This window comes from Pristis pectinata, chromosome 25 (genome assembly GCF_009764475.1).
Source record: "Pristis pectinata isolate sPriPec2 chromosome 25, sPriPec2.1.pri, whole genome shotgun sequence".
Lineage (NCBI taxonomy): Eukaryota > Metazoa > Chordata > Chondrichthyes > Rhinopristiformes > Pristidae > Pristis > Pristis pectinata.
Window position 1 is genome coordinate 28,917,499 of NC_067429.1, and position 15,346 is coordinate 28,932,844.

The window sequence follows — 15,346 nt, forward strand, 5'->3', positions numbered from 1 at the left end:
GTAACACATCAGTAAAACAACTGTCTCATTTTCACCCCAGCTTAGTTTAGTTTAACTGCAGCTGGTTTTGTTACAGAAAGCATGGAACAAGTAAGTTCAGCTTTCATCTGTGATATTATCACAGCAGACACATTCACTCCCAAAATCCTCACCTCTGTTAATACTCCATTCAGTCTAAACCCACCTCCCACCTATCATCCAGTCCACGACTCTCCATACCCTTTAGATATTCCAACCATTTGCTCCCCAGACCCTTTAGCACCCACCTAGTTTATCTTAGTCGCCCCCTTATTCCTGTAGCTGTTACTGTCCCCTGCAGTCTGATCCCCAAACCACGCGCTACCCATTCGCTCTGCTACTTCTGCCAGTGTCTGCCTCACTCCCCAGGTCCTTTAGCGTCTGTCTTTTTAAGCAACTGTCTAATTCTCTTTGATAATTATTTATAGATTCAGGAATGATGTGTCAGATATTCTTATCATTCTTGCAGTAGAGACACAGAAGCCATGTTCTCCACCAGCCTGTACAGGCCCTTGTTTGAGACTCTGGGAACATTGCCTATCCCCACCCCTTTCATTGCAGCAGCGACTCTCCTGGAAGCAGCACTCTCCAGTAGTTGGAAGAGTGCTCCATGCATGTATGTGTCCATTCACTGGCTCCCAGAGTAGCAGCTGTGAGGCTGAGTATTGGCTGCTGCATCATCTTGGAACAGATCAATGCAATTGCGTGTGTGGAAGCCGACACAAACACTGTTAGACCTGGGAGCCTGACAGCATTCTTCTGTAACTCTCACCACGCAGGATCAAACATGTAAAGGCACTTGTTAAACTGCGCTTGTGCACAATGTAATGATTCTTTAGTACAAGGACATAAAGGAATTTCTGGGCTAATAAATTCATTAATTCCTGGAGTTAGAAATTTGTGTATCCTGTCCTCAATACTCCTTTTGTAACTAACTTAAACACGCTCCTTTTCATTGTCATCTCACTAACCTGTGGAAACTATCTGGCATTATTTAGTTTTGCCTAATCCTTTTAAAATCACGAAGACCTTTATCAATTCGGTTAATTCCAAAAGAGAATTAGAAAACAATGTTGTTAGATTACCCGGTCTAACAGCATCTGCACCAGATTCCATTGATCTCTTCCAAGGTTTCACAACTGTTTTCCTGGGACCCAGTCAATGGATGCACACATAATGCAAGGAGCACTCTTCCGAATACTGGAGAGTGCTGCTTCCAGGAGAGCCTCTGCTGCAATAATTCCAAAAGGAATTAAAGGGGAGGTCACAATAATGTCATACTCCAGAAATTCTCTTTTTTCTGGCACCAAAGCATCTTTACATAGTGCAAAAGTGCATTTTACCAATTGCCTTTAAACTTTTCATACTGTATGGTGAGAATTAGAAAATAGTGTTGTCAGGTTTCCTGGTCTAACAGCGTTCTGCGCCAGATTCCATTGACCTGTTCCAAGGTTTCACAACTGTTTTCCTGGGAGCCAGTCAATGGATGCACACATAATGCAAGGAGCACTCTTCTGAGTACTGGAGAGTGCTGCTTCCAGGAGAGCCTCTGCTGCAATGAATGAGGTGAGGATAGAGAATGCTCCTGAAGTATCATACAAGGACCAATACAGGCTGGTGGAGAACATGAATTCTGTACTGGGGGCCACAGACACCCTCCTGGGCTACAGCCAGGTAATCCTGGCAGGAGGTTGCAGAGAAATTCCTGCGAGGTGTAATACCATATGAATGCAGTCTCTGAATGCCTGCTCTGTGGGGATCCTGCAACGGTAACTAATCCTGAGGCTCGCTCTGCAGTGCCGGTGGGGTGAAGAGAAGGTGAATGAAATTTTCTCTGCATGTGAATAGACTTGAGCAGTCGTCTTAATGCAGAGTGTGCAGGAAACTGGAAGGTGTGGTACATCTCAGTCCAGATGAAACGTCTCAAGCCGGAACGTCGACTGTCCATTTCCCTCCACAGATGCTGCCTGACCCGCTGGGTTCCTCCAGCGCTTTGTGTGTTGCTCCAGGTTCCATCATCTGCAGTCTCTCTTGTGTCTCCAACTTGCTCCTCTTGTCCTGTTTCCTTGTTCTTGTTCCCCAGTTTCTTGGCTTCACACACAAATGTTCAGCTTCTTCTGGTGTGTATTGATTCTGTTCCTGTGACCTCCTGAAAGACCATGTTCCCTTGCTTTCATCACCCTTTGAAGAGATCTTTATCCTTCATTTACTTGCTATATTTCAATCTTAAAACCTTGCTCAAACCTCCCTACAAATTGCGTTGGCACTTGTAGAAACTTAAAGGATGTTGTGGCTTGTTGATAACCAAATATTCCCCGCACCACACCCCGCCCCACAACCAGAATCATTCCAACAACCTTGTGCACCATTACTGTTTTGCACTAGCCTGCAGATTGCTGATTCAATACAGCATTCTTTGTCCTTCAGTCTAAACCCTCAGAGGTACAAACACCCCTGTACCTTAAATAAAGACATCTGCGCAGCCTGTGTGTTGTTGTTCTGGGGACCTGGCACCCCTCCCACTGCCGGTGTGGACCTCTGACCCCTGTTGGAACTCCTGCAGCAATGAATCGCCACACAGCTCGATGTGGAGAGCCTGCCTGTGAGGACAGGCATTGGGCGGGGCCAGTGAGGTGCGGGGTGTCATTGGTGGGAGCGGCAGCCCAGACCCCACAGTCTTTCTCATCAGTCTTGTCAGTGTGTGGAGGCGGGTGCCACCGGTCCTCATCAATGGTCTGTACTCACCATGCAGCCCTGAGCCACTCATCCCAGCACTGAGTGGTCCATCCACTTGTCCTGGTCAACCCAACACCAACCCTCTCCACACCAAGCCATGGAGGCACCAGTGAAGGGCAGGGGTTTATACCGTTCCCAGTGCAGCGACACTGTCAGCAGTGCACCTCTGTTTATACAATGCTCTAATGACCCCTAATAGTGCCGGTTCCAAGCACTCCCCTTCCTGGGAGCACATCCCAAGTGCTAAGTGAGGTACCAGTGTACCAGTTCAAGGCGCATTAGGGAGGCACCTGCTGGAGGTTAGAGGCATTGCAAGTAAGAACTGTTTCAATGAACTCTGATTGAAAGCATATGGACCTTCCTGCCAGTGTTAGAAGTATGAAGTCAGCTGGAATACCACAAAAGTCAGTGTGTTGTGGCCACATAGCGGAAGGAGTCTGAAAGAGAATGCATCCGACAGTTTGAGCAGATTCAGAAGGGAACTTGAGCTGAACGCAATGCCAACAAGGATGGCCAAACTAAAAGCAGGCGAGGGCGTCAAGTACTGTGTACAGGATAAAGGTGCATTGTGGAATCAAAGGTCAGAGTGCAATATGAACAGAGAGCTCTCAATTATAGGCCAGATATTAAATTGCAGGAATGAGATCCAGTAAATAAACAGCAAGGCTAATAATTAGAATTCTGGGATTTACTCAAGTGCCTGGCAAGTTATAGGTCAACTGAGAGTTTTGTGTATTCTTACTTTGAAAGAGATTAGCAAGGCGAGAGCAGGTTGGGAACTGGCAGCAAAGGCAATGAAACTTGAGTTTGGTATGTCGGCAGGAAGAGCATTAATGCTGTCATCGGTGCACCAGGAAACAAAGTGAGGGCAAGGGTCTGAGAACACCTTCACCCCACACCCTACCTCGCCACCCCCACACCTGTATATCACCTGATTACATCTCCTGTTTTTAATAGAGAAGGGAGAAAGCAAACAGGGAACTATTTATCTATCAGTAGTCGAGAAAATGTTGGAATCTATTGGAGTTATGAAAAGTAAGTTGTGTTTAATTAAACTGCTGGAGTTCTTTGAAAATCTGTCTAGTGGAGTGGATGAGGGAGATCTGGTGGATGTAGTGCATTTGGATTTTCAGAACACGGTTTCATTGTGTTCACTTTTAGTCGCCTAACCTAAAGAAGGATGTTCTTGCTGTTGAGGTACTGTGGCAAGGATTTGCCAGACTGGTTCCTGGGATGGTGGGTCTGTCACATGAGGAGGGAGGGATTGAACAGGCTAGACCTTTATTCCCCAGCCTTTAAAAGAATGGGAGGTGACCTCGTTGAAAGGTTCAACAGGGTAGATGTTGGGGAGATGTTTCTGCTGGCTAAGGAGTCTGAAACCAGGGTCAATGTCTCAAAATAGGAGTAGGCCATTCAGGACTGAGATGAAGAGAACTTCCTTCACTGAGAGGATTGTGAACCTTTGGAGTTCTCTAACCCAGAGTGCTGTGGAAGTTCAGTCATTCGTTGCACTCGAAGCAGACACTGATAAATTTCTGGATATGAGCAGAATTTAAAAGGGGGACGGTAGATATGGGGATAGGAGAGGAAAATGATGTTGAGGTCAAAGATCAGCCATGAACCTCTTGAAATGTGGAGCAGGCTTAGAAGGGCCAAATGGCCTTTTTCTGCTTCTATTTCTTATGTTTCCCTTTTAGTTCTTTGTGACCCTTCCTCATTTCTTGTATTATCTCCAGCTTATCCTGGTCTTTATAAACGGTCATGGAACTGGAGCGTTAACTCTGCTTCTCTCTCCATAAATACTTCCTGATCTGTTGAATGTTTGCTGCATTTTCCCTTGTTGTATTGTTGGGGGTACAGACAATTGATAGATTGGTCTGGGATACAGATGGTTGATACGTAAGAGGACAAACATAATAAAGAAGTAGTAGAATGAGGAGGTCATTTAGCCCCTTGATCCTCTTCCACCATTCGATAAGATAATGGCGCCATTATCCTGCACTGACCCAATATCCCCTAATATCTGAAAATCTAATGAAAGGTATTAGTGGATATGGATTAGTGTTAAGTAAATGGGTAACAGTTTAGTACAGGCTGGTTATATACTTTATATACTAATGGGGATTCCACTTGATAATTTATTAATGTGAAATGCGGACAGCTGGTGTTGTAGCAGGGGATAAAGACCAATAATGCTCTGGTGAGGATGAAGGTGGACGATATATTATCGTGGTGTACATATGGGTGACGACAGTGTAGGAACACTGAGTGACGCAGCGGGGAGATGTATCGGGGTTACAGACAGGTGATGTATTATTGTGGATGAAAATGGATGATGTATTAGCATGGTGTTCAGATGAGTGACGTGTTAATGAGGGAGGAGATGGATGATGGGTTAGTGGGGTTACAGGCAGGCGGCAAGGCTAGTGATGGGTGGTATGTAAGTGAGAGATATTTATTATTTATGTATTAGTGTGTGACGCACAGGCTTGGAATTTTTGTGAGATATTGATGAATGTTAGATTAGTGAGGGATGCAGACAGAGGTTGGGATACTTCTGGGATAGAGGTAGCTGATATGTTGGAGATAGGTACGGTAGATATTCTTGTGGGATACTGTCCATTGAGATATTAGTGAAAACTACAATGCAGTGTTATATTAATGAGCAACACAGATGTGATGAATCAATGTTGAATATCATTTGTTGTGATATATTAGTGAGGTATGTAGATTAGCGAATGATACATTAGTCTTTGGAACACAGAAATGATAGATTAGTGTTGATACAGAGGGCTGACATATTCTTGCAAGATACCAGGCAAATGCAGTATTATTATGCATTATAGGGGCATGATAAATTAATGACAGGTACAGGCATGTGATATATTGTTGAGAAATAGAGATAGCCGATAACTCTTAGTAGGAAACAGGTAGTGAGGAATACAAATGGCAAAACATTAGTGAAAGCTGGTGATGAATGGTGTATCAGTGTAGCCTCTGGATACCCGTCATAACAGTATAGTATAAATAAATAGTGTGTGTCAAATGAAAAGCAAAAAATGCAGATGCTGGAAGTCTGAAATCAAAACAGAACATGCTGGAAGCTCTCAACAGATCAGGCAACATCTGTGGAAAGCATCTGTACACAGCATCTGTGTATCAAAGCGAACAGCAAGGTCTCTGGATATTTAAAAGGAAGAGGGGAGCTAGGGCAAGCGTAAGAGAGTGAGACTGGGAAATTAATAATGGAAAAGAAGGAAATGGTAGGTAGTTAAATCAATGCTTTGCATCAATCCTCACGTCCGAGGACACTGCAAGTATCCCAACGATAGGCAGTGGGCTAGATTCAAACAGAATGGGAGAATCACTATCGCAAGGGACAAGATATTTGAAAAACCAATGCGACCAAAGACAGACAGGTCTCCAGATCCCACGGACCTGCACCCAAGAGTATTAAAGGAAGTGGCTGCTGAGAGAGTGGAGCCATTGGTTGAGCTTTATCAAAACTCACTGAGTTCCGGGAAGGTGCCAGTGGTGTGGAAAACCACAATTGCGGCTCCATTGTCCAGGAAGGGAGGAGGACAAAAATCAAGTAACTGTGGGCCTGGTGGCTTAATATCTGTTGTCAACGAGATGCTGAAGTCCATAATCAAGGAACAAATAGCTGTTCATTTAGCATAGTCAACATGGTTATTATTGAAAGGTAAATCATGTTTGACAAATTTGCTAAAGTTCTTTGAGGATGTAACAGAGTCAGTAGAGGGGATCCTGCAGGTGTAGCGTACAGGCAGTCCGTGGGTTACTCAAGGGCTCTGTTCAGCAGCAAACAATTTCAATAAGGGTTGATTAACATGAGCATTTATTTATTGTCATCCCCTGTGTAGTTACAATGGTACAGAGTCAGAATGTCCCACATCCAGTGTCTAGTTTTGGTGGCCTTAAACTATCAATGGATGTTATGATTGCTTGATAAAGTATTTTACAAGTGTCGGAAGAAGAGATTGCTTTGTCAGTTTCCCAAACAAATCTTTCTTTTAAGTGGCCTCCCTCTGTGAACCGGCAGTTCTGTGTTCTTCGCAGACAATGGTGCCTGTTTGATCACTGCAGGGAGGTTACTTGTAAACAATTGTTTTTGAAGGCTGGTTTTCTTTTGAATTAACTAGCTGCCACCCCTATTTCATAACTCCTGAATGTGTTTGCATTTCGTTAACTAACGTTCCTATCTTGAAAAATTCTGTAACAGTTTATGGGTGAATTTGTGTAAAGTTGGATTTCCGTAAGTCAGGTCTTCCGTAACCAAGGGAGCCCCTGTATTTGGATTTTCAGAAGGCATTTGACAAGGTGCCACAGAAAAGGCTGGTGCACAAGGTAAGAGTTCATGGGACCAGAAAAAGCATGTTAGCACAGAATGATGATTGGTGATCTTATCAAAGACAGAGAGTGGGAATAAAGAGGCCTTTTTCACAATTTCAGTCTCCTTATCTAAGAACAGATATACTGACATTGGGGTAGGTTCACTCAGCTAATTCCTCACACAAGGGAGTTGTTCTTTCAATAGCAGCTAAAGAAAGTAGATGAATATTCTTTGGGGTTTGGAAGAATGAAACATATCAGATCCTGAGGGGGTATGTCTGGGTAGATGTTGAGACGTTTCCACTAGTGGGAGAGTCTCGAACGAGGACCCATCGATCCACATTAGGAGGCAGTCATTTAAAACTGAGGTGCATGGGAACTTATTCTCACACAGGGTAATGAATCTCTGGAATTCTCCTCCTCAGCAGTTTGTGGAGGCGAGATCATTGGGGGTACTTAAAGAGGAAGTAGATAAGTTTTTGAAAGTTCAGGGAATAGAGGGCTATGGGGAACTGGCATAGAGAGGAGATGAGGCCTGGGGCAGGTCATCCATGATTTAAAAAGCATGGTAGGCTGGCCTGGAAGACTAGATCACATGGGATCCAGGGTGAGCTTGCCAATTAGATACAAAACTGGCTTGGTGGTAGGAGTCAGAAGGTGGTTGTGGAGGGTTGTTTTTCAGACTGGAGGCCTGTGACCAGTGGTGTGCCGCAGGGATTGGTGCTGGGTCCTCTGTTGTTTGTCATCTATATTGACGATTTGGATGAAAATGCAGTTGGTAGATTGGTAAGTTTGCGGATAGCACCAAAATTGATGGTGTAATGGTCAGTAAAGAAGGTTTTCTAAGATTACAACAGTATTTTGATCAACTGGGAAGGTGGGCTAAGGAATGGCAAATGGAATTTAACTTGGATAAGTACAAGACCATAGAGTCGTACAGCACGGAAACAGGTCCTTCAGCCCAACTGGCCCATGCCAACCAAGATTCCCATTTGTCTGTGTTTGGCCATTTCCCTCTAAACCTTTCCTATCCATGTACCTGTCCAAGTGCCTTTTAAATGTTGCAAATGTACCTGCCTCAACCACTTCCTGTGGCAGCTCATTGTGGTACATTTTGGTTTGTTAAACCAGGGCAGGACTTACACAGTACATGGTAGGGCCCTGGAGAGTGCTGTAGAACAGAAGGACTTAGGCGTACAGGAACATTGTTCCGTGTAAGTGCCGACAAAGGTAGACAGGGTAGTGAAGAAGGCGTTTGGCATGCCTGCCTTCATCAGTCAGGGCACTGGGTATAACAGTTGACGTCACGTTACAACTGTTCAAGATGTTGGTGAGACCACTCTTGGAGTATTGTGTGCAGTTCTGGTCACCCAGCTGTAAGAAGGATGTCGTTAAGCTGGGTTGGTTTTGACTGTTTTAAGTTATTTTTTAACATGTGTTTAATACACCTCAAGTGACTGCACAAGATATTGTCACTTCTTAGCTTATTGGTTCGTCCATCAGGTGAATACATGTTTTCTCATTGGTTGATTTTGCCACAGGTATCTAATAGGTTTTCTGATTGGACTATTGTTAGCTAAGGAGTACCTCTTATCTCAGGTATAAAAGGTGTCGTTTTTTTGTTAATCTCTCTCTTGCCTCTATCTCTCTTGCTCTCTTCCCCCTGGCCCTAGCTCATCTTTAGTTCCTATTGTCTCAGCTCATCTCCTAGTAGTAAAGCTAGTGCCGTGTGCTCTGTAACTGTTTCTTTGTTTTAAACTTTTCCAATAAAACTTTGTGAAGGACCAAGTTGTTTTCAACTCATCCTTGGACTCCTGAAAGAACCTGCGGATTCGAAAATCAGCGGATCCGACAGCTGGTCCTGTCATTAAGCTGGAAAATGCAGAAAAGATTCACAAGATGTTACTGGATCTGGAGTGCTGAGTTGTAAGGAGAGACTGGATCGGCTGAGTTGTTTTCTCTGGAGCGCAGGAGGCTTATATATAGATGTTTATAAAATCATGAGGGGCATGGATAAGGTCAATGGTCAGTCTTTTTATCAGAGTAAGGGAGTCTAAAACTAGAGGGCATAAGTTTAAGGTGAAAGGGGAAAGATATAAAGGGGACCCGAGGACTAACTTTTTCACACAGAGGATGGTGGATGTATGGAACGAGCTGCCAGAGGAGGTGGTAGAGGTGGGTACAGTTACAACATTTAAAAGACATTTGGACAGGTACATGGATAGGAAAGGTTTTGGGGGATATGGCCAAACACAGGCAAACAGGACAAGCTCAAGTAGGGAACTTGGTCACCATGGATGATTGGGGCCGAAGGGCCTGTTTCCGTGCTGTATAACCCTATGATTCTCTAATTTCTTGGGTACGGATTTCCAACTGGGCGGTTTGCCTCAGATTTATGTGGAGGGGGATGGTATTGAAACTGTACTTCCCAAGAATCACTCGCACAGTGTGTTCTCAGGTCAGAAACCGATTTATTTGATCGAGCTCTGACCTCGAGGAGGGAGAGTGTATGTGTACAGCTCGGGTCTGGTGAACTAGCCTCTCTCTTCCTTCGTGAGATAAAATCAAATGCATATGTTACTCTTTGACCTCATATTTTCTTATAACACACAAGGAGATCGTTCTGCCCATCGAGTCTATGCCAGCTCAGAGTATTCCCTTCAGTCCACCCCCTCGCCCCCCCCACTTATTTCCTTGATATCTATTCTCATGTACCCATCGGCCCCCTCCCTCATTCTCCTGCCACCCACCTACATGGGAGATGTGGGAGGGAACTGGATCAAAACCCACACGTTCCCAGGGAGAACAATCTCCAGCGAGGCAACACCTGAAGTCGGGATCGAACCTGGGTTGCTGGAGCTGTGCAGTACCGTTGATGACCTGAAAGCAGACTTGTATAAATGATTCCCTTGCTCCACAACAACAGTACGCAAGCATGTTACAGCAGCATGTTCAGTGTACAGTCTTGTAAATGCAATGTTGCATTGACCAGTCCAGTAACTCTGGAATGTTCCATTGGGCTGAATCAGCCCTGACCTGGCCTGTGACATACAGTGATGTACTGTGTCCCCTTTAACGCATTGCTGGAGAAATTAGTCCGCGTTGTCCAGGTGCAACATCATTGAGCACTCCTAGGACACCTCAGTGTTACGAGCCTTGCTGTGGACTGAGACCCAAATCCCATTAATTACCTTCCAATCTTCAGATGCTCCCAGCAAGGCACAAACCCTTCCTCTCACTGTCTCAACCCTGATCTGTCCTGGTCCCAAGCTTCTGACACCTCTGCCCCAAACCTCTGAATTGCTCCTGATCCCAAACCGCCCCTCACTGATCACCCTTGGCCTCAAATCCCTGATCTCCTCTGGCCCCAGCTTCTGTTCACTCCCACCCCTCAACCCTGAGCTTCCAGAATTCCAGAGAAACAAAGGACTGCAGATGCTGGAATCTAGATGAAAAACGCTGTGATGCTGGAGGAACTCAGCAAGGCCAGGCAGCATCCTTGGAGGAAAGCAGGCGGTCAACATTCCGGGTCAGGACCCTTCTTCAGGACTGAAGATAGGTGGATCTGCTCTCCCCTCCTCCCCCTCACCTGCCTATCACCATCTCTTACCTGCATCTACCTATCACCACCCTGTGCCCACCCCGCTGCCCCTCTTTTGTCCACCTATCACTTCTCTGCTTTTCCCTCCTATATATTGGGCTTCCCCTTTTCCTATCTTCAGTCCTGAAGAAGGGTCCTGACCCGAAACGTTGACTGCCTGCTTTTCTCCACGGATGCTGCCTGGCCTGCTGAGCATCATCGTGTTTTCCTTCCAGAACTCCAACCCGTTTTCCTCTGGCCAGCTGAACCCACCTGCTCCTAAGCCCAAACGCAGACCCAACGTACACCTAAAAATCAGCAATCTTCTTCACCTAACTGTTTCTAAATTGGTCCTTCAAAGCAGTAGTTCCTCAGCAATCAGGCTTCCAATAACAACCCCTCTCTCTCCAACATTAGTGCACTTAAAGTTAACAAGTGCGTTCTTCCCCAGCCATGTGTCTGTAATTTGAACTGAAGAATTGCATGTCTTGGGTTTAAAGACTGTTCTCATCTACTCTTCCTTCTCCCCACAGGAGCAGTTGTGAAAGAACCAGAAGGCACTGAAGGTACGGTGTATTTTTTCCATCCTACAGTGTGATGCCTGGAGTATTGTATGTGAGGGGCTCTGAAGTCGTTATCAGCAACAAGTGTCATTGCCCCTGTTTTGTGTTATACTCTTCACCGTGGTTGGAATTTCCCAGCGCAGTTTTTCTCCTCAGTACTGCAACCACAAAGATATCCTGCATCCACTTAACTGGGCTCAGGCCCCCCAGCTCAAGGTCCACTTTGCCTAAAAGCAGTGATGGTTCTGACGAGGGGATGTTCTGAGCATTTTGTTAGCATGGTGCCACTGGGGCTAGCTTTCCCTGCCACTCGCACCTTTCCAGAGGCTTGTGTCCTTTACATTGAAGCAGTTTGTCTCCTGTTGCAACTCGGGTCAAAAATTGTTCAAGGTTGTGGTAGAATTCCTCCTTGGTCTCTTCCATTGCTTCGAGGGTCGGAAACTGATGATCATTACCTGCTGGTTCTGTGATAGAGTGAGCCCGAGGTTCACGAGACTTTCTTTTAAGGCACAGGAAATACCAAGATGCCAGATTAGTTCATCTGCGATGACCAAACCAACCGCACAGAGACAACATTCCTCCTCTGGTTTGCCCTATCAGGAGAAGGGGTAGTTACATTTGACCAGGCCTTCTCCTAGCCACTGTGTGAGGGGGTGAATGTAAATGAATTTTTCTAATGTGGTATGAATATTAAGGAGATGCAAGGCCATGGAAGTATTCAAGACAGAGGCAAAGCTCGACCAGCAGACCAACTGATACAAGGGTGATGGGGAACGTCTCTTCTCAGAATGAAGGCAACAGAGTTCTGGGTGATCTCAAGGTTACCGAGGACATGAGTTGGAAAGCCAGGATCAGGAGCCTTGGATTAGTGGGGTCTGCTGGTGATAAAGGCATGAAGGAGGATTTTGGCAGCAAGACCTGAAGCATAGGAGGAGACTTGGAGGTATTACAGAGGAATAAAGGGACCTTGGCGTATAAAAAATCCCTGAAGGTGGCAGCACAGGTAGACAGGATGCTTGCCTTCATGAGCCAGGGCACAGTGTATAAGAGAGGGAGATCGAGGTATAACTTTATAAAACATTGGTTCACAGCTGGAATCGTGTGTGCATTTCTGCCACACTTGTAGGAAGCACATATTTGCACAGGAGAGGGTGCAGGGCAGATACACCAGAATGTTGCCTGCAATGGAGTGTTTGAGTTATGAGGAGAGACTGTACAGGCTGCGTTTGTTTTCCTTGAAGCAGTGGAGGCTGAGAGGGCGACCCGATAGAGGTCAAAATTAACAAGAGGCATAGATAGGCTGGATGGTGAGAAACTTCTGTCCGTGGCATAGTTGTCTAAGACCAGAGGGCATAGGTTCAGAGTGAGCAGTGAGAGGTTTAGAGACGTGAGGAAGATTTTTTTCAGCCAGAGGATGGTTGGAGTCTGAAGCACACGGCCTGAGAAGGTGGTGGAGGCAGATACTCTCACAACATTGAAAGCTCTGGGCAAGCACTTGAATCGCCAAGGGATAGGTGGCTACAGAATGGGTGCTGTAAATGGGATTAGTATAAATAGGTATTTGATGGTCAGCATTGACCTGGTGGGCTGAAGGGCCTGTTTCTGTGCTGTATGACTCTGTGACTCCAGGTGGAAGTAGGTGGTCTTGATAATCAAAAGGATATGTGATATAAGTTCACCCAAAGGTTAAACGTCCTGCCATTGTTGCAAAGGGTCTGGTTGAGCTTCAGACGATGACTAGGAGAGAGAGAGAGAGAGAGAGGAGACGGTGATTTGAGAACAAACTTACTGGCAGAGGATAGTCAGGAAATAAGAACAAGGTCAGGTGAGGTAACTTGCATATTGCAATAACCGTTCAGAAACTGTCCATTTCCTGCTCATGTCTAAAAAAAAGTTGTAAAAACCTTATCTATTTTCTTCAATTTAGGGAAAAGATACATTTATATAGCTCCTATCTAATCCCAAGGTGCTTTAAATCAAAGAAGTATTTTTGGAGAGTAACCACTGTAGTGACCTAGGACCAGATTTGTGCACAGCAAGCTCCCACAAACAGCAATGAGGTAAATGACTTGGTAGTTCCCCAACACACTCCTGTGAAACTTGAGGCTCTGCTACCTGAGGTGTGTAGTCAGAATTGTGTATCCGAGACAGATGGCGTTTCCATCAAGAGGACTGTGTTGCTCATAGACTGCAGAATATTGAGTGGTGTGCCTTCCATAACGAGAGTGGGAAATGTGAACCTTGGGTGTTTTTAAAACGTGTAGTTTGTACTTCACAGTTATCCAGCCAGCCAGCCAGGGAACTGGACCGGACAAACACAGATGGGTGGTGACTTCAAAGCAGGAACTCCCAGTTGTAGCTTTGCCCTCCTCACATCTGGCCAGTCCCACCCATGGTTTTCCTTTTGTTCTACTCCCTGCTTATAAGTTGTTAAATCTATAACTTCATCTGGTTCTGGACAAAAGGTCATCCATTAGCTAGGCGCCTCAGTGTTTCTGGGTTTTGCCCATCCTTCAGATATTATTGGCTAGAAATTTATCGTCAATCACTATTAAAGTCAATCGAACAGACTAGACTACAACACACAGCCACTGCCATATTGTTCACAACCAAAGATGAGTTCCTTCCCCAGTGCTTTTTTGACTTTGGATGGTCTCTATTGGTACAAACGGAGCCATTGTTATCTCTTCCCAGATACCTCAAGCAACAAGTGGGTTCGCTTCAAGGACGCCGAGTACAAGTTCTTTGAACATCGCTCCACCTGGCCTCAGGCCCGTCGGATCTGCACCTGGTTCAGAGCGGAACTGGCATCCATCCACAGTCAACAGGAGCTGACCTTCCTGGAACAGAGTCTCCAGGAGGTAGGAATCCAGAGTCATAGCTGCAACTAGATGGAAGATAGTTTCCTGGGTAGTGTGCATCGATGTGAACCACAGCTGGTCAGGACAGTTAGTTTGGGAAAGTAAGACACTGGAGGCGACTGGGAATCGTTCATCTGATTTAACGGTTTGTGTGAATGCAAGCAGCCCACTTGTGGATCTAAGGTTATTTTTGCAATTTAGCAGTTTCTGGTGGTGAAGGAGAGTGTTGCTGTTCCTGGCACAGAGCTCTGTCCCCCAGACCACAGAAAGTGGTCCATCTCCCAGGGTGTTCCACCTTTTGTAGTTGAACTCTGCACCTGAATATCTTTTACATGCTCCCAGCCATAAGCTCTGGCTCCCCATTGTTAATTTGGGAGAGGAGAGAAACTAAACTGCAGTTAGTTGTAGCAATCTTGGACTACAGACCAAAGACAGGTAGGAAGAACTGAAGTACAGACCTATTGAATGGTGGAGCAAACTAATAACTTCTCTCTTTGTGTTCCTGTGTTCCCTTAAAATTAAAAAACCTTGCAGTTTGTTTTGAATCGTTAACATAAAGTTACAAAGTCCCTCAGGAACATTGTCACACAAAATGTACGCTGAATGTATGAAGATAGTAAGGAAGGCAATCAAAGCAGTAGATATTAAGGAGTCTCCAGTAAAGAGAGATAGAGAATTTTAGGGAGGGAATTTTGGAGCTTAGGATCTGGGCATCCGTAAACTGATGTGAAGGGTTGAAGGAAGGTGTGAATATTCTAGACATCAAAGCTTGGGAAGTTCTTGGTAGGTTTTAGAGCTTGAGGCTGATAGGAAAGGGAGAGGCCATGAAAGAAATGTAATTTTAGAAGCAGGAATTGGGCAAGAAGGCCCCTCAAGGCATTTCACCTTTCAATAAGATCAAGCTGATGTAACCTTTGGCCTCAGCTTCACTTTCCTCCCCCGTCAATCAGTCTCAGCTTTGGATTCTCAGCACCCACAGCTCTTTGATGTGGTGAATTTGTAAAACCTATAAAACCTGTAAAAACACTGAGGAAAGAAATTCCTCCTCAATTCCTCCTCAACTGAGAGGTCCTTTATCCTGGCCCTTTAACTTGGCCCTTTATCCTGAGATGGTGCCCCGTAGTTCTCCACACCCTCATCAGGGGAAACACCCTCACACAGGCCACCATGTTCACATACTCTCCATAATCTCATACATTTCATTGATATCACCTCTCATTCTTCAAAGAGCATAG

General features: G+C 45.3%; 1 protein-coding gene across 2 annotated transcripts in view; it reads left to right on the forward strand.

Annotated features, from left to right (window-relative positions):
- The window catches only part of mrc2 (mannose receptor, C type 2), a 197,902-nt gene that overhangs the window by 137,223 nt on the left and 45,333 nt on the right, over nucleotides 1–15,346 (forward strand). For both annotated transcript variants that reach the window (XM_052038769.1, XM_052038770.1), the window contains 2 exons: nucleotides 11,221–11,253; nucleotides 13,945–14,111. In XM_052038769.1, coding sequence (XP_051894729.1) covers nucleotides 11,221–11,253; nucleotides 13,945–14,111 — 200 coding nt within the window. The remainder of the gene's footprint in view (nucleotides 1–11,220; nucleotides 11,254–13,944; nucleotides 14,112–15,346) is intronic.